The 25,681-nt window shown below is 43.8% G+C and overlaps 2 protein-coding genes across 2 annotated transcripts in view; one reads left to right on the top strand and one right to left on the bottom strand.

Annotated features, from left to right (window-relative positions):
- The window catches only part of LOC138967071 (uncharacterized), a 438,331-nt gene that overhangs the window by 216,553 nt on the left and 196,097 nt on the right, over positions 1-25,681 (top strand). The gene's annotated exons all lie outside the window — the stretch shown is intronic.
- LOC138966894 (uncharacterized) lies at positions 6,648-11,940 on the bottom strand. The gene is made up of 4 exons (XM_070339288.1): positions 10,495-11,940; positions 8,432-9,199; positions 7,815-7,895; positions 6,648-7,658 (listed from the first exon to the last, which is right to left on the bottom strand). The coding sequence occupies exons 1-4, from the start codon at positions 11,264-11,266 to the stop codon at positions 6,814-6,816; spliced, it is 2,466 nt and encodes an 821-aa protein (XP_070195389.1). The 5' UTR covers positions 11,267-11,940; the 3' UTR covers positions 6,648-6,813.

The following is a 25,681-nucleotide window of genomic DNA, read 5'->3' as shown; positions in this document are numbered from 1 at the left end:
TATCAGAAAACGAGACGAAAGACATTACAGCTAATTTATTGAGAGCATTAATAGCACAGCGCATGTGCAGATACCCCAGCACGCATCCAGCCGAAATTTGCGTTCACTGTGCCCGTTCCAATCGAATTTTCCCAAACGGATTTAACAAGTGGCGTGAAACGATCTTAATACATGTAGTCAATCTGTCGGCCTGAAACTAAAAGATTGAAACTGGAAACCTGGGATCAGTAATCGTCGAGATCAATAAAACCTGGCTAGCCGAATCCGTAAACTGAGACGGGTCGAGCTGATCTCGAAAAAAGAAAGCCAACATAAGACCTAATTTAAATCTGTGGCTTTCAATCTTAGAAGCTTTCCATTATTTGACCGGTTTATTTGAAGCTATGATCCGAGGTCAGCCAGTGCCATTATGCAAATGCAATACGACGATCCAAGCCCACAAAGGGCAATAATAGTTCTTTCTTGTCCAAGACGTTTGTCTAAGCTGGTCCAAGATGCACGCCCTTTTATGCACTCGCACGTACTATTGGGACCCAATCGTGGCAAAAGTCGTGATCTTCCGAAGAAAAGGAAGGGGACGAAATTTGCATTGGACACAAAAGATTGCACGATCGTTTCCTCTTGCACATTTTACGATATTGCACTGGGACGGGAACTTTCCTATTTATAACCAAAAGCATTGAACAAGTGTTGTCTTTCTTTTCTTTTCTTTTCTTTTCTTTCTGTTTGCAATATTATTGGATTTTTTAAATTGTTTCCAAAACAGTCTAGCCATACCAGCGCGCACTTTGTCATGCACTATATAGCCACAGTATCATCAGTGACATCACAATTGTAGCTTGCTCGTCCGCCGCATAAGAGAATAAGAAATGAGATGTTAGTGACATTAGTAATTCATTTATCTGGCGATTAGCACGCCCGGTGTGTGTGTGTGTGTGTGTGTGTGTGTGTGTTTGTGTGTGTGTGAGTGTGTGTGTGTGTTTGTGTGTGTGTGTGTGTGTGTGTGTGTGAGTGTTTGTGTGTGCCTGCGTGCATGCGTGCGCGCTTGGATGCGTGCATTCAAACGTACATGCATGCGTGCGTGTGTGTGTGTGTGTGAGAGAGAGAGTGAGAGTCACACAGAAATGTATCGAGAGAAAGAGAGAGAGAGAGAGAGAGAGAGAGAGAGAGAGAGAGAGAGAGAGAGAGAGAGAGAGAGAGAGAGAGAGAGAGAGAGAGAGAGAGAGAGAGAGAGAGAGAGAGAGAGAGAGATTTTAAACAGGAAATCGCGTCAGATTACCTGATGAAAAAAAAGACCCTTGTAAAAATGTCTTATATAAAGTCCATTGAGCAGATCACTGAATCGTTCAGCAGCTTTCAGTGCAAAGGATTATGAATGTATGATCCGCCGTGTCAAAGTTCCATTCCTGCATCATTTCTGCATCATTTCATGATTAATACGCGTGAACAGTCTATTTATGGTCAGAACCACGTCTCTTTGCATGGCCCCCTTACGGCCACCGCCACACACCAGCTCCCTCTCCTCTCTCCCATTTCGGACAGTTTTGACTACCCACAGTTTAAACTGCATGGGCTTTATGCAAACAGAACCTTGGATGTTGTCTATGTATATCAGTTGCCAGGAGATTGGTTCCGCGTGACTTTCACTTTTTCTTGTTGCACGCATGTACGTCGTATGCATTCAGAGCGCTTACGTCCGTTTGTTTTTTCAGTTCTTGCATGTGTCCATGCACATGACCTATTCCAAATTTGATTCTTGTACAGTGTCTAATGGTGCTAATTATGTAAGACAAGGTCACTACGGCAATCAGACGTGATGGTTGTGAACAAGCTGAATAACCATGGTTATTCATTGTCTTGCAGATAACAGTTCTGACTTGACCATTTGAAAGATTTGGGTTTGGATTAACTATAATCATTGGACCCTACCCCATGTGTCCCTGCGGAGAGGCAGAACAAGAGGCAGCCCACATCCTACAGGATCGCAGGAACCTCCAGCAACTGAGGAGTGAGACTTGGCCCAGGCCTCCAAGACAAGCTGCACGGACCTGTGGAGGCTCTGCAGAAGACCACCAGCTTCATCTCCAGAGCTGGAATCCAGAGCTGGAATCCAAGTGTAAAAGGCGATCGACAAGAAGAAAAAGATCATGAGCCGAAGAAGTAAAAATGTAGTTTTGTAATATCCAGCCAGTTGAAGAAGGCGCCAACTCGTCGGATTTTTCAATTGAATTTTGAATCGTGGTTGAAGCTAGTTACAAACCTCAAGGTTACGGTTAGACACGGGCATAACACTTCAAACCACTCGAGCTTTAGACATCGCCAAGAACCATGCTAAAGCAACCTTGTTAAAGTGATGAGTGGCATGTTTTATTTGTCAACTGTGAGGCGAACATACCTTACACACATCGCCGACGGAACACCGCTTTTAATGTGTTTAAAATCATATTGAAAATGCACCACCAAAATGGATGATAGCAAGCTTGTCCTACAACAAAGCAAGTAATTTTGTTCGCCTACAAGGACACTCATAAAACTACAACAGTACGTTATTTGACTGTTTCTCTTCTATGCCTGATCATAACTCGACGTCAGCGTCGTGTTGGTGTCTTGATTTTTAACTCATCACTTACGGTATAAATGAATTTCAAGTCCTGCTTTTTCATACCAAACTTTACGGGGAGTGTATATGTGTGTGTCTGCACGTAAACATCGCTGCTTTTGAATGTCTGCAAGCGAATTGACGGAACCTTGAATGAAACTAGGGGTACATACACTCAAAATCATGAATGAGAGAATGGTGGCTGAAGTGTGTAAGGATAAACATTGTGACACCAACGACACCGCCATTCAGCCTCAGCGGGAGAATAAGCCGCCGTTTCTTTAGCCAATTATGACTCATTTTTCTCGTCCTTTACAAAACCGCCTCGGTTCCTTCCGTTCAAAATGTTGACGCAAAAGGTTATAAACTTTTCAATGATGACTTCGCGAACTATAAGGGGCCGCTACCGTACGCCAGAAACCGTCGTGGTGCGGTTTTTAATATTTTATTTTTTTATTGTTTTATAAATTCACTTTAAAGCGACCTTTCTGTTCAGAGAAAGCTTACAGTACTGATTCAATGTTTTTGTTTTTTTAATTCAAAACTATATGTAGAAATACACTAGTGTGTGCAAAAGAACCAATTATTGAAGTTGCCAACGCCAGAATACCGTTCAGTGCGAAGCGTGCATGCACTGTTGAATAATTACCGTTGCATTAATTTGAAGAAAAAAATCACTCAGCACAGCAAACGTGTGTCCAACGTAGGATTGATTGGGGTGTGTACTTCAGATGGTTAAAAGCACAGTTGTTCCCGCGTAAACAAATTTAAATCATTTTTGTCATGCACTAAGACCATCCCTCCACTTGAACAAATATCAATAACCAATGTGCAGAGCGGACATTTTCAAAGATGTTTTGTTACGTACGCCGAAGGCCTTTTGTGAAATTAATTAATCAAACTTGAAATCTTCGTCGACCTTGAATTTTGGCGGAACTTGATTCTTGGCGGTTTTGATGTTTTTGTGCTTTAGACTATAAAGTCAATTATTCTCCATGAGAAATATTCTCTAAAATACGATAAACAGTACATGATTTAACATTTTTTTTTTAAGCCTAAAAAAAAAATAGGCGTGGTTACGATAACCCGACCTACCCTATTTTTAGGGGCCGACCCTATAACTTTTTATTACATTTGTAAAAAAAACAAGCAAACAAACAAAAACAAGAAAACGAGTGCAGAAAACGCAATGAAAGCGAAAGCGCTCGAGTCGCACACTTATTTCCCTGTCAAGTAGGTTTAATTTGTACACATTAGAAAAAAAAATTAGAAAAAAAAGTGATTGCCTACCTTCTTACCCTATTTTTTTTGGCTATGTTACCGTAACCACACCTATTTTTGTTTTTGCCTTATCTTTCTATCCATACCAGGTACACATATAAACACTATTTCATTATAAAAAAACCCACCATGTTTGGCCTTCTGCTGAAAAGCTGTCTAAAATTCCATGACGACGTCGAAATTCCAGTTCTGCACTGGAAGCAGATATTTTAGGTACGTTCCAAAGTGGAGGGATGTTGAGATCTGATGTAAAAGCCAGGCCAGATCTGAGATGGAGAGACAAACTCTTTTCACAAGAAGGTCTGTACCTTTAACACGGAAAGGAAGGAATCTTTAAACTCAACAAGAAGAGTAACAAGTGTGTCTTGTCCCGGCCGGCGCCGCACCAGCAAGACACGAGGGTGAAGGGGGTTCACCAAGGCCGAGTTCGGAGGGCTTTAAGTACGGCCAGAGCGGTTACGTCGCACTAGTTGCGATATTTCGTGAGTTCAGCCGTCACTTTGTCCACTTCGTGTCTAATCAATTGTACATATCATAGCGAAAATGAAAAAGAAAAAAAAAAGGAAATCAGGCAACGGTACCTGAACGTCTTACATATTTTTAGTTGACGAATGACATCACTGCATCGTTGCACCCTCAATAAGAATGAGGGGGTCCTGATTTGGCCTATTATGGTCCGCTGGACCCGAAAAGCAACAGCAAATAAATAAATAAGAATGAGCTTGTGCATATTGCAGAAGTCTAAAATTTTCTTCACTGTCGAAACCGTTCTGACTTTGATATCCCATGAAAACAATAGAACTGTAGTATCTGTCTAATCTGACAAATGATGGGCAACACTTCAGGTCAGTTTTAACATGACTTGCATGCAATGGTACGAAACTGAGGGAGCAACTACCGTGAGTCAGTTTTGGATGACCATGCCGAAGGTGCGTTCATCTCGGCTGTGGGATGGCTTTAGGAACCAAAGTTGTGAGTAAAGGTAATACATATTCAGCTGTCATTTCTGTTGTCTGAATGGCCTATGAATGTCGGAGTAACATGCTACGGCCGGTGACAATCAAGTTCGGTGTCCCAACCTAACTCTGTCGGCAAGCAATAAGACATGTACAGTTTGGTCCCTTGAAGATCAAATAAGGCTTCAGGAAAAAAGCTGAATTTCGAAGTGAAACTTTCTCATTTATCCACTAATTTGCTTCATTTGCAGAACACTAACGTGGTCCCCTCTGTCCGTCCCCAAACAGACTTAAGGCCAAAAAAAAAATAGGTCTGTTTACGGTAACCCGACCGACCCTAGTTTTTTCGCGCGACCCTAGACTTTTTTTTGACATTTGGGGAAAAGAAAAAAAAAATCTTGTTTTTTTTGCAAAATAACGTAAAAATATGGTTTTTTGGAAAAAAAAAATTAAAAAAAAATAAAAAAAAATCCCGACCTACCGACCCTATTTTTTTGGCCTATGTTACCGTAAACAGACCTTCTTTTTTTTCGGCCTAATGGACGAACTCCGGGAGATAACAAACCCTCTATAGATGTTGTACAGCTGGTTGTGAAAGAATGAATGCTAAATTGCTTTTATTGAGGCAAGCATTGGAGACGTGCTCCTTGTCTGGATGTTTTAAACACACCCCTCGCAAGTGACTAGCCTTTAATTTCACGTGGGGAAGTTTGACTCAATAAGAGCAAGGGGAATCACTCTTTCACAACCCATACAAACCCGACAGAGTTATTTCAGAACATCGTCTATTTGCAACAGCTTCCTTTAGTTTGGGACTCTAAACGAACGATTTTAGTAAAACTCCCCTTTGCCTGATCCGCGGCGATTGACGTGGTTACGCTTCTACGGGTAGGTGGCGCCATCCTGCGACAGTTTACTTTCTCCATGAAGAAAGCAACCCGATTGTTTGTGGGTAAAACCTTAGAGACTCTTAACGTTACCTCACTAAATCTTACCTTACAATTCCTACGCTTGAAGAGTTAATCCACGCGTCGTCGTTGTAGGTGGCCTAGTTTGTTTTCTTGTTGCGTTTATTTCCTACACAAATCGGCTTCAGAGATAGCAGATAAGGCCTCACTCAGTTCGCCTTCCGGTTTACTCTGGGATACTCTGGCTTTCTTTTCAACGGAAGTAGATAAAGATCATAAACAAACTGTTCGCTTCTGCGCTGAACAAAGAGCATTATGTGCTTCATTGATTTCAATCTGTACATTTTCTGCTTGCACAGATTCACAGTAACCTTCGCTTTTCAACTGTAGGTCATTGGGTAGAAATTGTGTTTCTCTTCTAGCCAGCGGCCCAGGAATATTCTACTGCTATCCTAGCAGTCGAATATCTTTCAACAGCCCACAAAGAAAACGGTTGTGGTGCCGACAAGTGTTTACACCATGTTTACAACTTGTTTACACGGTTTATAAACACGGCCCCTGAGAGATGGCTCAGTTCACTTCAGTCTGTCAGGTTTATTATGCTAACGGCACGAAAACGGCTGGATACCTGCATAAACCCAGCTCCCTCGGTGTATATGTCACAGTAGAAACTAGAATTCAGTAGGATCCGGAATCCTACTAGTAGAGACTGGAATCTCAGTTTCTACTAGTAGATACTGGAATTCCAGTCTCAACTGGACTTTTTCAAGTTCAAACTGGAATTCCAGTATCTACTAGTAGATACCGGAATTCCACTTACAACTGGATTTTTTCCAGTTGAAAGTGGAATTCCGATATCTACTAGTAGAAACTGGAATTCCAGTTTCAACTAACAGCCAGTTCATGTTGGAATTCAGTTCAAATTGGAATTTCGCGATGGAGATGAATGTAGTTTCTTTTTTGTTTAAAATGAACAGTTGACTACTTTATTGAAAGCAAATCCATTGTTTAAAAAGACCCAACACCACAAACTGCATAGTCAAATCAATGAAAATCACATCAGACAACTTCAGGACATGTTCTTGCATTTCTTGCTGTGCGGGTGGCATTTGGTGCCACATGCAAGTTTGGCATCTTTGCACGGACACCTCTTTGTCATGCACGCGCCTGTGCACGTACAGACGGACCTGGCGACAGCTCCACGGTTTTGCCAACCAGTTGATGACCTGGAGGCTTGAATGAGGGACACTTCCTTAAGAGTCTGTGGGTTTACCACATTGAGATGTGGGAGGACCACACTGCTCATGTCCACAAGCTCCACCCCCCGAAACCAGTTTTTAACAATTCCAGTCGGGCAATACACCCGATAGACAGAATCACCGCCCCTCATCTTTGATTCCAGAATCTTGCAGGTCAAGAGCCGCACGTCAGTGTTGGTCCTGTCGGCACTGTGGATTTTCACTCCGACAGTGTGCCCGTTTTGGAATGATTGGGTCACGTCTTTTACCTTCTTTTGGTACCTCGTGTCTTGACGTCTGGCAGCCTTCAAATAGTTATTTCTGGCAACAAGTCGCTTCTCCTTGTGAGCCGTGTTCCCTTCTTCATTTTGCACTGTTGCAGTGCGTTTCCACAACACAAACTGTCCTACTTCTAATGGTTCATTCATAGGGTTGGCAATTGTAGGCACATGTGTAGGAACGAACACTTCGTCAACAGAAAACACAGCATGAGTGGTTTTAGTCACTTTCACACCATGCACAACGTCAAGATTTGTGTGCTCTGTGCCAGAACAAACGATGACGTTGTCGCTCAAAAGAAGATACTCCTTTCCTCGCTTGTGGCTGGTACAGGTAGTAGATGATGTACTTGGTGAATCCACGTTTTCTACAATGCCGAGAGAAGAACCACCAGCACCTGTGAAACAAACAAATTAAAATCGTCTACGCTGGTGTGAAAACCAAGAAAGGTGGTGTAAGGGTTAACCTGTTAACATCTTCAAACTAGTCTTTATAAATTGATAGAAAATATGGCACATTGAAAGTGTGTTGAGGGAAGTGTGAAGAAACTTACCAGTGGCATGCTGCTCAGGAGTGCTGAGAGAAGGTCCGAGAGGATCCTGAAAGTTGACTGCTTCTGAAGAACGGTCAGCACCTGTGAAACAAATAAAATGCAGTTGTATTTGCAACAGACATTTGCAGTCATTCTTCTTCTTCTCTGTTGGGAAATGTGACATGATAATGTGGCATGTATGTGTACACATTAATCACTGTGTACTAGTGTTTCGACGTTGAAGTGATACAGGAAGAAATTCTGAATAATTCATTGCAAAAACATACACTTGACCCATTTTGACAGGAAAGTTTTTTTTGAAAGTTGACTGCTTCTGAAGAACGGTCAGCACCTGTGAAACAAATGAACTGTAGTTGTATTTGCATCAAATCTGCCATTAATCCCCAGAGTCATTAACCCTTGCCAGTGCACCTCCCGTCTCCTGCATTGTCTATCATTATCAAAATTGTGTTCATCATTAGTTTGTTATGGCTGCAAAAGGGTTAATGTAATGGAATGTTACTCCTATTAATACGACTAATACAGTAATGGGCGTCAACTAGTCCAATGGTTGCATGGCCAATATCTCTAAAACACAAGATTTTTAAAACCAATTCAGATAGAAGCATACCACATACCAGCAGTTGAAGGTCCGGGAGTTGGCAAAGAATTGTTGACTGGCTGCAGAACTGTATCAAAGACCACTTCACTCCACACAGTGATTCTCTCGTCGTCCTCGCAGCTGATGTCACTCTGGCTCCCTGACTGCACAACTGCACTTCTCTGACTCACGGCTGTGTCTTCTTGACTCAGAACTACACGCCCCACATTGTCCAGCCACACTGACTGCACGACTGCACCATCATGATTCAATGACTCAACGACTGCACCTTCCTGACTCAATGACTCGACGACTGCACCTTCCTGACTCAATGACTCGACGACTGCACCTTCCTGACTCAATGACTCAACGACTGCATCTTCCTCACTCACTGACTGCACGACTGCACCTTCCTGACTCAATGACTCGACGACTGCACCTTCCTGACTCAATGACTCGACGACTGCACCTTCCTGACTCAATGACTCAATGACTGCATCTTCCTCACTCACTGACTGCACGACTGCACCTTCCTGCCTCATTGTGGGAAGCATAACAAGCAGATCATTTGGCAAATCTTCTTCACGCACAATACCCTGAGCTGCAAATTCCTCCCAAACAGCTTGGTCCGAACGTGGTTTCTGACCAAATACAAGTTCATACGGTGTTGTCCCAGTTGCACTTGAAACTGATGTGTTGATTGAGTGAACCACAGACTTTAATCCCCTGCTCCATTGTGGGCCATTGGTATCCATCCATTTGCCTAGTTTCAATTGTAGGTCTCCGTTCCCCCTCTCAATGCACCCTGCACACAGTGAAGCAATCCCAGTTGGATACTGTCACCTTAAATAGAGGCCTTTTCAAGCCTAGGCCACTGCACTATGTCTGTAGCCCATATTTCAGGTTGTAAAGCTGATTTATAAAGCTGCTAGAGCAGTTTTAATTTGAGAAGTCGAGTGTATCATTCATCGAAAGGTTCATGGTACTGTCACAGTACCATTAAAGGGGTATGAAAGACCTAAACCGGAAGTAGAATTCCTTGAACGGCAGCTGATACATTACTCTATGAACTCTCATTATCCAGAAAATTAAGCCTGAAAGCCTGGTATTCGCTGAGAAACATCGGAAAACGCAAAATCAAAATAAACAATCCTTATCCGGAAGTGGTAAAAAAACAACGTTTTATTATCAAAAGGGAAGTGTGGCATTTTTTCCATATTTCACAGACAAGAGGTTAATTTGGACTTTTATGTAAAATTGAGGCACACCAAAATCACTTTTCAAATTTTACACCCCCAGACGGTTAAAATAACATCTATTTATCCATGTTAATCCATAGTTTGACTGATGTGATGAGAACGTTTTACCAAATATTGCTCAAATTCCATAATTTTTTTTAATACTTTTGATATATTCCCAGTCTTAATAACGCAATCCCTTCTCAAAATGCCTTAAAATACATCTGTAAAGGTCAAGGAAGTCAAACAGATTCATAATATGTTTTTAAATTAAAATTCAAAGTGCCGTTTTCCAAAACTAGGGGAATGAGTGAAAACTTCAAAGTTTCCTGGTTTTGGTAACAAGGGGTTAATCTAGCATGTTGTACTAAAGTGCTGCAACTGCGACATTAGTTTTCAAAACCTGGACATCATAGCGGTTCAGTTCATACCCATTTTAGCTTGTTATACCGCCAGTAAAAAAAAAAATCACAATCACAATCACCACTATGGAAATTTTAGATTAGACCTATTGCGTTAAATTTCGGTTTCATATTCCATGTTACCACAGGTAGGTCTGCCTCATTAACCCTTTCACTGCCGGGGTGTTTCAATTCAATGTCAGTAAAATGTGAAAAATGATCCGATTACGAAAAAAGCTGAATGTTTATCTTTTGACAGATGCAACAGACAAAACATGTTACCACCGGTAGGTCTGCCTCATTAACCCTTTCACTGCCGGGGTGTTTCAATGCATGGTCACTCTTCGACAAGAATGTTTTCTCTAACTGGCTAGAGTGCAGGACGGGTATACCCGTCTTGTAGGCACTGTAAGGGTTAATTTTCATTTCTGAAAAAAATACAAATAAAAACGAACACTTACCCTGACTTTCAGGATGTCTTGGGCGTCCATGGATGATCACTGTTCCAGGCCACAGATCACACACTTCACGTATCACGTTCGCCGTGAATTCTCTGCCATTGTCACTCTGCAGGAGGCGTGGTGGTCCAAAGGTGCAGAATTGGTCGAACAGATGACCTGCTACCTCTGCTGCAGTCTTGGATTCCAAGGGATAGGCCCAAGAAAACTTCGAAAAACAGTCCCTTGCATGCAGGATCCATTTAAAGTCCCTGTCAGGCCTGCTGCGGAAGTCAATGAGGTCGATTTGGACTCTGAGTAGAAAAGACAGATTGATCATTGCCTTTCCAGATGGAAGTGATTTCACCACCTGGCGCTGCCTGCAGCTGGGACAGGTCTTCAGGAACACACTGACTGCTGAGTGGTGGACTCCTGCGTAGTTTGCTTTGATTTCCGCCCACGTTTTATCCCTTCCCCCATGGCCAACATGAACGTGACATCGCGCAATTGTCGCAAACAATTCCTCTCTGGTCACAACCGGGCAGTTGGTTTTCTGGCAACATAGCATTGTCCTTGCCCCCACAACTTGTAATTTATAATGCTTTGCACACCTGTACTTGAATTTGGCACCTTCTGGACATTGCTGGCCCTTGTTCAGTTGCAGAGCTTTCACTATTTTTGTGTACTTCTCTTGGGCAATGCAGAAACATTCTCGTTTGCTGTCATCAAGACTCCGTATGTGTGCTTCTAAAAGAGAATAAAACAGAGTTTTCTGATCCTCTGACTCGGACTCCATCTTCAATCTTGACTGCTGTCTGTCACTGACACTTCACTCTGATCAACTGATCAAGACTCACTGTGAATAGAAGGGCCTCGGTTGTTCCATATTACTCTGGCTGGAGAACATTGGTCACTTTATTTGCAACAACAACTCAGATTCACGTGAAGAAGTCATTGTCACATCTAAGCTTTGTTTTCAAGTTGAACCCTCTCTGTGGATATGATCCCAGTTTCTTTTTCAGTTTTCAAATAATTCCAATTTCCATATTACTCTGGCTGGAGAACATTGGTCACTTTATTTGCAACAACAACTCAGATTCACGTGAAGAAGTCATTGTCACATCTAAGCTTTGTTTTCAAGTTGAACCCTCTCTGTGGATATGATCCCAGTTTCTTTTTCAGTTTTCAAATAATTCCAATTTAAACTGAATTCCAACATGAACTGGCTGTTAGTTGAAACTGGAATTCCAGTTTCTACTAGTAGATATCGGAATTCCACTTTCAACTGGAAAAAATCCAGTTGTAAGTGGAATTCCGGTATCTACTAGTAGATACTGGAATTCCAGTTTGAACTTGAAAAAGTCCAGTTGAGACTGGAATTCCAGTATCTACTAGTAGAAACTGAGATTCCAGTCTCTACTAGTAGGATTCCGGATCCTACTGAATTCTAGTTTCCCCTGTGACATATATATAATTATATACTATCAGGCCTGATAGATACACCGGGACCTTGAACTGCTATTATACAAAAAGGGTGACACGGGTGCGTTTTCTCGGCTTTGTCGATATAATTATAGGTAGGACTGACAGGTTCAAATGCAATGGCCACAGATCAGTTGTCTGTACGCATCCTCATCTGGGTACGGCAAAGCTATAACCTATTCAGTTCAGAGACATCCTGCTTGCTGCCGCGTGGGCAGAGACAGTACGGAGATTTAATAAACGAAACGTCGGGACGTTTCGTTTTGAAGTCGTGGTAAACGTCATCATTTCGGGAGTCTCTCGCTGGAAAGGTGAAGGTCAACTGAAACGGAACGTGGAACGTCAAAACGCAGTCACGTTTTCCACCCCCAAAAAACGAACAATATTTCGTCAACTTTTGTGAGTATTTTTGCACACTAACAGTTTTATTTGTTGGCCATTTTATGCATTGCTAGATTCATCAACCCTTTCACAGTCTTTCAGCGCTGAGAATGTGTTCATTGGAGGTAGACAACTGTTGTGAACTGAAATATTTTGAAGGGTGCTGATCCTGGTACATTTATCCAACTTCATGGTGAAGAAAGCAAATGGCGAAGCAGAAGTAGGTCATCGCATCGAATTTTTATTCTGGCTTCGTATGTGATTTTGTATAAACAAAGTCTGTGTGATTTATTTGGACTGAAAATAATCAAAGTATGCCCGATTCTGGACCACCTCCTAGGTTTTTTTTTCCCCATTCTGATCGAGGACAGACGTGATAATTTCACTTGAAGATTTATCGCCCTTCCTTCATTCCGAAACGAAACGTGAATACATCTAAATCTTGTCTGTGGCCTATGCCGTCTCGTTTCACGTTCCGTTTCGCGGGGTGACTCATTCACCAAACGAAACGAGCTGCAAAACGAAACGTGCTGTCTCTTGAATCTCCCTAATGTTACTTCTTTATCTTCACCGCGCTGGCAGCAAAACCCCTCACGCGGAGGTGTTCAGTTTCAGACAGGCCAGACACAGGTTGTCCCGGAGATGTATTCGATGAATGAGTTCGACAGAACAACGCAGTGGTTAAGAAATAATACTTTTAAAAAAAACCATTTAAACCGTTCGATGAATGAGTTCGACAGAACAACGCAGTGGTTTAAGTAATAATAGTTAAACAAAAAACCCATTTTAACAGTACCCACGAAGGATGAAGTTGTATCTTGATTTGGGCATTTATTCCTTTGGAATTGAGCAAAATGATTAGGAAATTTCAGTGCATGTCTACCTGCCTGACTCTAAAAACGTGTTGCCAACGTTATTGATTCATGAGTTATCTTGGAACCTACACGGAACGAGTTTTATAACCTACATAGGCAGTACATGTTACCTCTAGTAATTTTCGATATTCATTTTAGAGTAACATTGATGAGATCTATTTTATGTATCTATATTTCTAATGCTGCCTTGGCTTGATACCGCCCTGATATGGCCCTTCGTGGTCGGCTGGGCGTTAAGCAAACAAACAAACAAACAAAGTTGGCTTGATGTTTGTAGCCTCGCTAACTTCTTTTTAAAAACTAACTGCCAATGAACTGTATTGGTGAGGATTGTGAGCTTAAGCTTGTACAGATTCATACTCAGTCTCACCAGAACAATTCACAGTGGCTGTAATGCTGCATGGCGAATAACATGTGTTCTTGTTCTCTTCTTGTTGTTAATCAAATAACAATTACACGGGCAGTTGGTATTATACTATAGTGTGGAACCGATCCCGGGCATATCAGGGGGAAATGAAGTTAGAAATGACAGATACACACTAGCCACGGAAAGCAAGCACCAAAAGGATGGCACCACAGGTATGTAAACCTTATGAAGAACATGTCACCGGTCAACAGGTACAACCAGACACACGGGGCATAGGTATAGACATACACTATGAATGGTATACACACAAAAGGGTTATACAGGTCTATGTAAGCACCTGGCACAATGAAGAGATGATAGGTATACACATCCAGTGCGATCACCTTCGACATGAAAAGCAAGATATAGGTGTATGGCTGTCGAATTGTAAACAGCGCCTTTATTAGGGAGGTTACGCTCAGGAAACGGGCACGACGCAGGCATCTGCTTTCCTTTCGTCTTTATTTGTGCCAAAACACAGTAAAAACAGTCAAGCAAAGCAAAATGTTGGTCATGATAATGCCACGCCTCCATGGTTTGGGATATTATGTTTCTTTTGGAAGTCACAAACGTAAGCGTCTCAGGTTCACGTCAACTTAAGGTCTTCGATTTTAAACATCTTAACTGTTTCTAACAGTACCTTGTGACCTGCACCTACGGACCTCTGTGTCGTGTTTACAATTTGCCAACAGCGCCACTGGAGCGTGGCGAACGCAGTCACCCGCGGAAAATGAGCTGACCGCAAATGGTTTGAAGTCTTGCCTTGCGCGTGTAGCGCCGTACGGTAATCAAAACGGCGTGTGACTTGAGTCCTTCACGCATGACGAGTTACGATATCCATACACCCATAATTCGGGACACAGCCGTTCGGTTACGCTTAAAAATCAATTAAGCGTGAGACGTAAGATGAAGCACAAAGAGGATGGGTGGTGGGGTGGGGTTGGGTTGGTGGTTTTGGTGGTGTGTGTGTGCGTGCGTGCGTGTGTGTGTGTGTGTGTGTGTGTGTGTTTGGGTGTGTGTGTGTGTGTGTGTGTGTGTGTGCGCGTGCATGCGTTCATGCGTGCATGCGTGCATGCGAGAGTGTGTGTGTGTGTGTGTGTGTGTGTGTGTGTTTGTGTGTGTGTGTGTGTGTGTGTTATTTATCTTGTTTCGCGTATGCAGAATAATGTATAACGGGAAGCAACTGTTTTCCTCAATGCCGTGCAAGGGAGCAAACTCACACACTTCTTGGACTGTCGGATCTCACGGAAACCCGGTGGCTTAATTATTGGTGGGGAATCCACGGCAGTCTACTGATTACCCGAAGCATTGGTAACATGACATGCCCAGGCCTTTTCTTGTTCTGATGACAACAGAATCTATACTGTTCAAAAAAAGAAACGCATAGCTTGTAATATTTGGTTAATTTAGTTATATGGCTACAAGGATATCCACCAAACTGCAGAAAATGTTTATCTGGTCGTCGACCTTTCGTCCATTGCCACAAGTGAGCTCTGCACGTGACGCATGCGTTATCAGTAGCTACAATGTCAAAATTGCTCATTTGGCATGACCACTCGTCATGCTTCAGTGTAATCTCGTGAAACTCGGGGAATATTGAGCTCTCACCATGTCTTCCAAAACCCATAAAAGCGGATTGTTCGCCACAAAGAAATCAGACGACAATTCAGCGACGAAAGATGGCCCGATTGAGCAGAGAAGACCGCCAAATTGCATTGGGTCGTTTACAAGCAGGCCAAAGTCAAAGTGCAATCGCCAGGCACTTCCACGTGTCCCAGAGCACCATCAGTAGACTGTGGGTCAGGTTTCAAGCCACTGGCTCCGTTGCTGACTTGCCACGAGCGGGAAGACCAAGGGCGACAACTGCTGCTCACGACCGCTTCATACGGCTCCGCCACCTCCGGAATCGTTTCCTGTCGGCCTCATCTTCTGTCCAGGCTCTCCCCGGGCCACACCGATTATCGGACCAGACCGTGCGGAACCGCCTGCATGAAGCTGGTTTGAGAGCTCGCAGACCTCACAGAGGAGCTGTCCTCACCCGCCGCCATCGCCAGAACCGAGTGCAGTGGGGCAACCAGCACCTTCGCTGGACCGTCCGGAATCACTGGAGACACGTGTGGTTCAGCGACGAGTCCTACTTCCTGCTCCAGCGACATGATGGTCGGAGGAGGGTCTACCGGAGAGTAAACGAACGTTACGCGCCCAACTGTGTGGATGAGGCACCCGTTCATGGTGGTAGAGGCGTCATGGTGTGGGGGGCGATCAATACCGCTGGAAGGAGCACCCTGGTGCACGTCCAAGGGCGCATAACTGCCCAGCGATACGTGGAGGAAATTCTGCGCCCACACGCCCTTCCTCTTCTGGCTGACCAGGATGCCATATTCCAGCAGGACAACGCTCGCCCGCACACAGCACGACTCACCACCCAGTTCCTCACCGACCACCATGTCCAGGTGCTTCCCTGGCCATCCATGTCGCCAGACATGAACCCGATAGAACACCTCTGGGATGAATTGGACAGACGTGTGCGCAGGCGAGAAGAAGCGCCGGCAAATCACCGCGATCTATTGCAGGCACTTCAGGAGGAGTGGGACACCATCCCACAGCAAGATATCCGGCATCTGATCCAGTCCATGCCCAGAAGGTGCCGGGCAGTTGTTGCTGCTCAAGGCAGTCACACCCCCTACTGACTTGACAGCCTCGGCACCCAATCGTATTGATTGACTGATTGATTTGAAGATGCAAATGAACTGTGTGTGCATTCAACTGTGTCCATACCAAATTTCAAACAAATAATCTAAATATTGGATTTTCTGTTAATTTTTTCGAAAAATAAAACAAATTTGGCAAGTAGCAACTATGCGTTTCTTTTTTTGAACAGTATAACAAACACGTACGCCTTTCCTGTCATCGTATCAGTGTAAGGGGCAAATTACACCTGCGCCGAGTCAGCGGCGCTGCATGCTGCGATAAGGGTTATGACGAGTACTGTGGCCTGTTTTCTTTTCACGCAACGTGTAGCGGGCTGGGAAAAAAATTACCTCATTAATCTGCAGTGCGTCGTCTGTGCCGCTGACTCTGCGCAACAAGTGTAATTTGTCCCTAACTACGGTGACAGTCGCAGACTGAGTTGTGGTCTTACTAATTAGCCTACAATGACATTGGCAGGACACAATTTGGGAGGACTAGAGACACTGAGTGACAACGTCGAATTTGACACTACCGTAAGTGACACTTTAAAAGAAAATTATCGTTCAGTGCATAGATCTACCCTATCATTCAACTATCGCTTCTTTTGGCTCACAGAAAGAGAAGCGCGATGACACTGGGCGCGAAGAGCGGAAGAGTTATTTTTCTTGACAGCCAAGAGGTCATTAGAAGATGACACCATTCTGAGAGATGACAATAAACTGGTTCTCAGTCTGATGTTGAAATTGTCAGCGCATGATCTTATTAACCTCACTTATGCAAAAGGCAAAGATGATGCTGTCTACTAGGTCTTCCAGTGCATATATCTCTATACTTCTTAATAAATGTGATGTATTTTATGTCTGTGATCGCCTGCCACTGCATGTCAATTTTTCTTGTTTTTATAAGGACAGTAAACATTTGAGTCTTGAGTCTTTGAGTCTCTATACGATTTCTAGATTGCAAGCGGAAGGTGAAAACATATGACTTGTACTGAATTTGTTATACACAGTCACACAAATTCTCAGTTGATCAAACAAAACAATGCATATTGATGGAAATCGTGTGAACAAAAGCAGATCGATAAACACCCTATTCATTCTAAAGGCGAAAAGAGGAAACAGAACAGATATAGGAAGCAAGATCCTACGATTGAGTAAGATTATGACATTCAGACAATGGCTTTTCCCCTGTTACTAATAGTCGCTTTTGCCTATAGTGTCTGTCATCTCACCGTTCGTGTGGTTTCTGAATAAGTTTAACAAACTTGAAGCAGGTTTAGTAATGGTTAACAGTACAAGTCCTTTGTTATAAGAAGAGAAGTGTGATATTTTCCCAAAGGGAGTCCGTCCGTTTCCCTTCAGCGACTGACCCAGGTAAATGTTCACCCAGTTCCGACGACAAGTGACCATTGGGGTCAAAATAATGAGTTCGTAACCTCTTCCTATCGTTTCCTCCCAACAGCGTCTATAATATGGTCCCCTAAAGGAAGTCCTAGATGCCTCATCAGCCTCGAGCCTCCCCCTTCCCAGCCCTAAACTTATTTCGTTAGTTACAAGGTCGTCCATCCCCGCCTTCCCCTACTGACAAACAGAGAACAGGTCCAAGAACCCTCTTCCATGCCATCCTCTACGCCCTCTACAAACCAATCGCAAAACTCAATATTAAAATAATAACGAGCCCTTGAAACCTCATGTTCCACCCTGTCCTTGCCCCCCCCCCCCCCCCTCCCCACCCCACCCCGCCCTCCTTCCTCTCCTCTCTGTCTAACGGCGACAAGGGTACTCCTACCCTCTCATCTTCTCTGCGGTCTTTCATCTTCAGTGTCGGAGCGTGAAAGTGGCCCCTTGACCAGTGGCTAGCGCGTGTCAACAGGGAGCATTGTGTTGACCACTCGCCTTACGCTGGACAACAGCTGGCCAACCCCGCTGACCCTCGCTCCCTTGACCCCTTCCTTGTCCCCCTGTCCAGGGATTTAGCGGCCTGGACGTTCTGCACTGGATGACCTTCTCGCCTTGGAGACCATTGGATCATGGTCAAACCGTTTTGTTTGTATTCTGACACCACCCCCCTCCACCCAACTCCACTTTCCTCTGTTTCGCTGGGTTCCTCGTGGAGTCGAAACGTGTTTGGGTCAAAATCCGAAACCACACCGTTGTGTGTCATTTCGCTTTTGCGCTGCTTGCTTTTCGCATTTTCATGTTCTACACCTGATGACCTTCTTGCCTCGGACTTCTGGATCATGGTGAAGCCTCTCTGTTTACAATTTTGATAGCCCTCTCTCCCCCAACTTCTTCCTGTTTCGCTGGGTTTCTCGTAGAAGGGTATGATTATTGTTTCGAACTGACTGGATCCAAATCCTTAACCGTATTGTAGTGTAATTTCTGTTTGTGTTCAAAACTGTCTGTGTGTGGTTTTGCGAAAGCTGTTATTATCCGAGTTTAAAGCTGTATCGGCATTTGTGTGTGACTTCAAATTACGGACCTTGCTGTGTTCTCGTACTGTTGTCTACCTTTTCTATGCCAACTTTTAAACTGCAATAGATGTCGTGAATTCTCCTTAGATTATTGTATCTTGGTCAAACCGCTTTGTTTGCAGTTTGACGGCCCTCTCTCTTGTGATGAGTTTCTCGCGTACGGTTCTGTTGTGGTTTCAGAAGATATTGCTTGTCAGTCTGGGGTCCGAACCTGCAACCACATTTGAGCAAAATGTCCATGTTACTGTTTTTGTCTTCTTATGCGTGTCGAAATGAGTTGATCATGGGCTTGAGTCCAAATCCGTATCCACATGTTTGCGTTCCAGTCTGTTTTGGTGTTGTTGTTTTTTTCTCAATCGGACCATCTGAGCCAATATCCGTATTAATACATCAGTACAATTCCTCGTTTTCTTTGTGTGTGTTTGTAATTCACAAAGCTTATGATCTTTGGAGCACACTGAATGTTCAGCACTAGATGACCTTCTTGCCTTGGATAATGGTCAAACATCTTGTTTGCATACTGATTTAACCACATCTTCACACTTTCGCTGGGTTTCTTGTGTACGGGTTGAATGGATTCGAAAGGTGTCGAGTGCCTGGGTCAAAACCCGTAAATCACGTGTGCTTTTTCTCTCGGAAGTTGATAATCCTCTGAGTCCAAATTCATATCTTCAGTTTAGTGCGGTTTCTAATTACAGCATCACTCGTGTTATATCCCCCCCCCCCAGGTGATGATCGTGCGAGTCTAAAGCAATATTTACATTGCATTATAATTCCCGTGTAAGGCTAATTCTATTTGTATTTTTGTCTCGTATCTCTGTGGCAATGGACCTTTTTGGAGTCTATCGAATTCGCATTGGACTCTTTATGTTTCAATGGGTTTCTTGTGTAAAGGTACAATGGTTTCGAAAGGTGGTGATTGTTTGGGTGAAAATCCGTACAGTATCCAGTGGTAGTGATATTTCCTGTTGTTCAGTCCTAAAAGCCATCCACGTATTTCTGTGTTTCTAAATCTTTGTCATTTTCGATAGAAGTCGACCATCTAAGGCGAACAATCCAGAATACTTCTGTCATTACAGTTGTACAAAATCACTCGAAAACCTGTCGCCGTGCGATCTGAAATCGCCATTCAAATTCGTTCTGGTGTTTTCCGTTCGTTCGTCGTTGTACTTAAAAAAAAAAAAAGATGATCATTTTTAGCTCGCTGGACGGTGTGTACCCCGGTGTCCGACATAAGCTCGAACGACAAAAGCTCGAACGACAATTGCTCGAACGACAAATGCTCGAATGGACAAATGCTCGACGCGACAAAAGCTCGACGCGACAAAAGCTCGACGCGACATATGCTCGAACGACAAATGCTCGAATGGACAAATGCTCGACGCTACAAAAGCTCGACGCGACATATGCTCGAACGACATAAGCTCGACCGGACAAATGCTCGACGCGACAAAAGCTCGACGCGACATATGCTCGAACGACAGAAGCTCGACCGGACTATAGAATGATGCTGTCAAAACTACTTTGATAACGTCATATCTGAAACTGTCACGGTGATGTTGTTCTAGTTTCGAGCGACAAATTGACTAAATTTGTTTGATATCACGTTGTTGTTGTTGTTGTTGTTTGTTGTTTGTTGTTTGTTGTTGTTGTTGTTGTTCGAGCGACAAATTGACTAAATTTGTTTGATATCACGTTGTTGTTGTTGTTGTTGTTGTTGTTGTTGTTGTTGTTGTTGTTGTTGTTGTTGTTGTTGTTGTAAGCACGCTGCTGGATTTCGAGCGACAAATTGACTAATTTTGTGTGATATCACGTTGTTGGTTTAAACAAGTTTAACTTGATACTCACAGCAAGCAAACAAACAGTCGTCCATCTGCCCGTGCCGCTTACCTGAACCTTTCCTGAACAGTCAATCCCGGGCCAAACCAAAATAATAACATTGACAAATCTAAACCCCGACACGATCTTCCCCCTTCTTTTTTCTCTTCGTTCTTTTTTTCTTCTATTCTCTCTCTCTCTCTCTCTCTCTCTCTCTCTCTCTCTCTCTCTCTCTCTCTCTCTCTCTCTCTCTCTCTCTCTCTCTCTCTCTCTCTCTCTCTCTCTCTCTCTCTCTCTCTTGCAGACAGATTTTAAAATAACACAAAATAAACAGACAGGCAAACTAACACCGAGAAGGACAGGCACAGACACGTTCGATCTTTTGTCGCGTCGAGCTTATGTCCATTCGAGCTTTTATCGCATCGAGCTTTTGTCGCGTCGAGCTTTTGTCGCGTCGAGCATTTGTCCATTCGAGCATTTGTCGTTCGAGCATATGTCGCGTCGAGCTTTTGTCGCGTCGAGCATTTGTCCATTCGAGCATTTGTTGTTCGGGCATTTGTCACGTCGAGCTTTTGTCGCGTCGAGCATTTGTCCATTCGAGCATTTGTCGTTCGAGCTTATGTCATGTACCCGTGTACCCGATGACCTTCCCGTCTTGAACTATTGGACAATGGTCAAACCGCTTTGTTTGCATTGTGATGTGACCCTCTCTCCCCGACCTTCTCACCCTGTTTTGCTGGGTTTCTTGCGTAAAGGTCTGGTGATTTCACAAGGTGTCGAATGTCTGAGCAATCCGCAACCATGTCTTAAGCCCCTTTCACACTTCCGCAAACAAGACTGCGGATAGCTGCGGACGGCACTCCGCCGCTATCCGTGTGAGTAACGCAGAAGCAGTCCGCAGATGTCCGCCGTGGTCCGCAAATACCGCAGAAGACCGCAATAGTCCGCGCAGAAGGTCGGAAAAAATCAAACTGGTTTAATATTTGGCTGCGGACACTGGCGGGGAAAATTGGCCGTGTAGAGAACGCAGTCAGTCCGCAGAGCACGCGTTGCCCCCGCAGAGCACGCGTTGCCTCCGCAGAGCACGTATTAGCAACGTGATATGTCCGCAGCCGTCCGCAAGGTGTGTTTAGTTGGCGTTTGTGATGCGGTTAGCTGCGTGTTAGTTGCGGTTGTCTGCGTTTGTGGCACGTTCACTCAGCGGACTCAGTCGTCACGAATAATAGCACATGGTTTAAGTATACGTGTGCATCTGCGGTTGACTGGCGGTCTGAACACGTGTCGACAGCGGTCTTCGCGGACTACTTGCGCAATGCCGCGGATAACGACGTTCCACCGACGTTCCCTTGCGTACTTATGGCGGTGCTCTGCGGTCTTCCAGCCATTCAAACGACCGCGGCGGACCACAACACTAAAGTCTTCATCATGACCAGAAGACGCAGAGGACGTGGCTCAATGTCTGGCAGATGTGCATTTTTTTCTATACGATCCTGGGATGAACTCATGGCTGGCTGGCTGATCATGGTCCACTAAAGTAACGTCCAGGGTGCATCTTCATAACTCTGCTCTGTGATATACTACAGTAGACAGCAGTAGATACCAGCAGATAACAGCAGATATTCAGCTGGTCCAATATAAACACCTCACAAAAAGTTACCCCCTTATATTCAGTAGATGTACAATCGTAGGTGGCAGTGAACGAAATCCCCAGGATTCTGGCACTTGAAATATCCCGAACTTGCCCATCCGTGACGTTCCGCAGCGATTTCTCGGCCCGCGGACGCCACATTTTACGGCGTCAAACCGCCAAAACCACGTATTACCCGCGCAAAGTCGGCGTAAAACCGCGATCGTCCGCTGCGATCCGCAACGTCCGCACTTGACACGGCGTCTGCACGCCCACTGAACTGTTGACAGACCGCCGCCATCCGCCAACAACTGCTGTGGATCCGCGGTGTTATCCGCCATCAATTCGCAGCGAATCTGCGTTCAACACGGCGACAGCACGCAATCAAAACGTAGCTGTCCGCGTTTCACACGTGCACCGTTGTTTATCTTCACGTTCGCAGTATTTTTCCTGCGGATGTTCGCGGATCGCCGTCCGCAGCTATCCGCAGTCTTGTTTGCGGAAGTGTGAAAGGGGCTTTAGTGTAATAGACGATTTTCGGAAATAACACTGCCGGGTTTGTATGGGCTGTGAAAGAGTGAACATTCTTGCTTTTTCAAGGACAAATGAATTCACACGTGCTCATGACCACGTGTTTCGCAAAGACTCCTCGCTAGTGATTGGCCCCTCCAATGTTTGTCCGAGTAAAAAGCAAGGGCATTCACTCTTTCACAACCCATACAAACCCGACAGAGTTATTTTCGGAATTCGTCTATGGTCCATTCACTTTTGTGGCGTTTCACATCTTTTTCCTCTGGAACAATGTAGATTTTTTTGTATCTGCATGGGTACAAATCCGTATCAGCTTTTATGGGCAATTTCCTTCTTATGCGACTGCTATTGAGTTCAAATCCAGATCCAAATATGGTTGGAATCTTCTTTTCACGACTAAATCTTCTGGTGTTTTAGTCTTTTTCGTGTACCCATATTTGAGTGTAATTGTCTTATTTTCCCCCGTATGTTTTCTTCTTTAGTGAAAGGTTTTATCACCGCGGAGTCCAAATTCTGTTGAAAGAAGATGACAATGATAGCCCAGATCCGTGTTCATTATTCGGTGTGATTTCCTCCGTTTCTTTTTGGGGGCCCGGTAGCTCAGTTGGTAGAGCACTGAACTTGTGATCCGCGGGTCACAGATTCGAATCCGGGCGGTATCCATGTTCCACCCCCGTGTCACCACTGTGGCACGTAAAGGACCTCGGTCATTCTGCCATAAGAGCAGGTGGCTGATTACACCTAATTACGCACATACCTGGGTAGCGCGACTCTGTTGCTGCTATCTTTCCATTGGGAGGAAGCGACCCGAATTTCCCAGCGAAGGTACAATACAGTAATGAAATGAAATGAAAAATAATGTTCATGTATTTTTCAAAAAGTGTTTATTGTCGAAGCTCGGTTTATGTCCTGCACTCTGTCACCCTCTCACCTTGGACACAAGGATCATGGTCAACCCGCTCTGTTTGCATTTTGGTGTGACCTTCTCCCCTTCCCCTGTTCTGCTTAGCTTTCCTCGTGTTACCGCCCATAGCTTAAAGAAAGTCATTGTCCAAATTCGTAGCCACATTTTGGCTGTTTTCCGTTTCTATATTTTTTTGGCTTTGGTTTTGTTTGTGTTTGTTTGCTTGAGTGTTTGTTTCTTTGCAAATTTGTTAGTTTGTGTGTTTGCTTGTTTGTTCGTTAGTTTGGTGCAACAACGTTCATGGACTTAAAAATCAACTCTTTTCTAATTGGGCAGTGACAAAGAAAGTAGGCGGAAACAAATCGTGAAAAAGCAACTCTTCCTTCCCTTTCTACTTCCCCTCTTCGCCCCGAACCCACCCGTACCTGAAGACATGACTCAGTTATACAATCGCTTTTGTGCGACACAAAAGATCTGACCACGACAACAACATTTTGTACGAACAACCGAGTTCCCCTAATGGGTCCCTCGTAAAGCCCTGGGCATCATTTCTTTTTTGTGCGCGCTCCCATTAGACTTTTGACCACTGGTCATTCTCACGGACATTTGCAAACCCCGACAGACCCTTTACGTCAACGCAGCCCCATTAACCTGGAAAGATGGTGACAGATGGTATGAGAGGGATTTTCTTCACTGAAAAGAAGAGATTATACGGCTCACTTTCAAAGTGTACTAGCTAGGAATGGACACTACTTCTTGGGGAAGGTGATGCGCGTTTGAAAGACTAGTTCGGAATCTGAAGTGACGTACACTGTCTTCGTCGAAGCAATACTTCGTTTGCATGGACATTAATTTGTTCGAATCGAGCTTGTTTTTTTTAATTTTTTTTTTATGGTTTAAACATAAGTTTATTTTAACAAAGGTTACAATCATGACATGTATACAAAGTTCACAGAAACAGCAACAAGCTAGAAGCTTATAGTGGTGTTCCTGCATGACAGTACGACATAAGGCGGTAACGGGTGAAAAATTTGTCTCAATAAACCAAATCTATTAATAACGTAATGAACGTTGCATAATGATTATAAAGAAAGACAGTAAAGGAAGGAAGGAGGGAAAGAAGATGAATAAAAGAAGAGGGATGGGTAGGAGATGTGCAGAAGTTTAAGTTGTTGTCCGGCTTGTAGAGCATTTATTCTGACTTACCCAAAGCGGCCTGAACGTTCAATGAACGAGTGTACGGTGGAAAAAATTTTCCTGTTCAAATCTAAAGAATACTGTCTGTCTCCGTTTAAAAGGTGGGGGAGGTGAATTGTGTGATTTGGGAGGGTATGTATAGTTTCTTGACGTGCTTCGCGATAATTTGGACAATCGAATATGAAGTGTTGTACGGATTCGGACGGGAATCCACAGTCACAAGATGCATCTGTAGCAACGTGACGTCTCACTAGATCGTTATTGAGATCACTTATATATAACCTGAGCTTACAGTGAATTATTTGTGACATGCGATCTCCAGAATAAAAATAACACGGCGGACTTAAATCGTTTTTTGACAAAAAGTGCTTAAATTCACTTAGGGAATCACTAAGTTTTATATAGTCTGGTAAAGAATTCCAGAGTTGTGTAGTAGATGGGAGAAATGAGTTTCTATATAATTCAGTTTTAAACGATGGAACTTTCCTGTCTAGAGGTCTGCGCCGGTGATATGGGTTATTAGTTGATATCAATGGTGGCAATATCGCTAATAAGTAGTTTGGCACCTTGCGGTGAACGATCTTGTGAAATAATATCAATTTGTGACGTTTTCGCCTCTCTAGTAATGAAATAAAGCCTGACTCATCGTACAATTTTTGATGGCTTGTACCGCGGACTGCTCCAACAATGGTTCGAATTGCATCTAAGTGAATACTTTCGAGCTCGGTGGCTAACTCCTTAGGGCAGTTGTCCCAGAGAACATCAGCATAATCAAAATGTGGCAATATGAAGGATTTATACATTGTTTCTAAAGCTTTTCTGCCTA

Source organism: Littorina saxatilis, linkage group LG1 (genome assembly GCF_037325665.1).
Source record: "Littorina saxatilis isolate snail1 linkage group LG1, US_GU_Lsax_2.0, whole genome shotgun sequence".
Classification (NCBI taxonomy): Eukaryota; Metazoa; Mollusca; class Gastropoda; order Littorinimorpha; family Littorinidae; genus Littorina; species Littorina saxatilis.
This window is presented reverse-complemented; position numbering and strand designations above follow the sequence as displayed.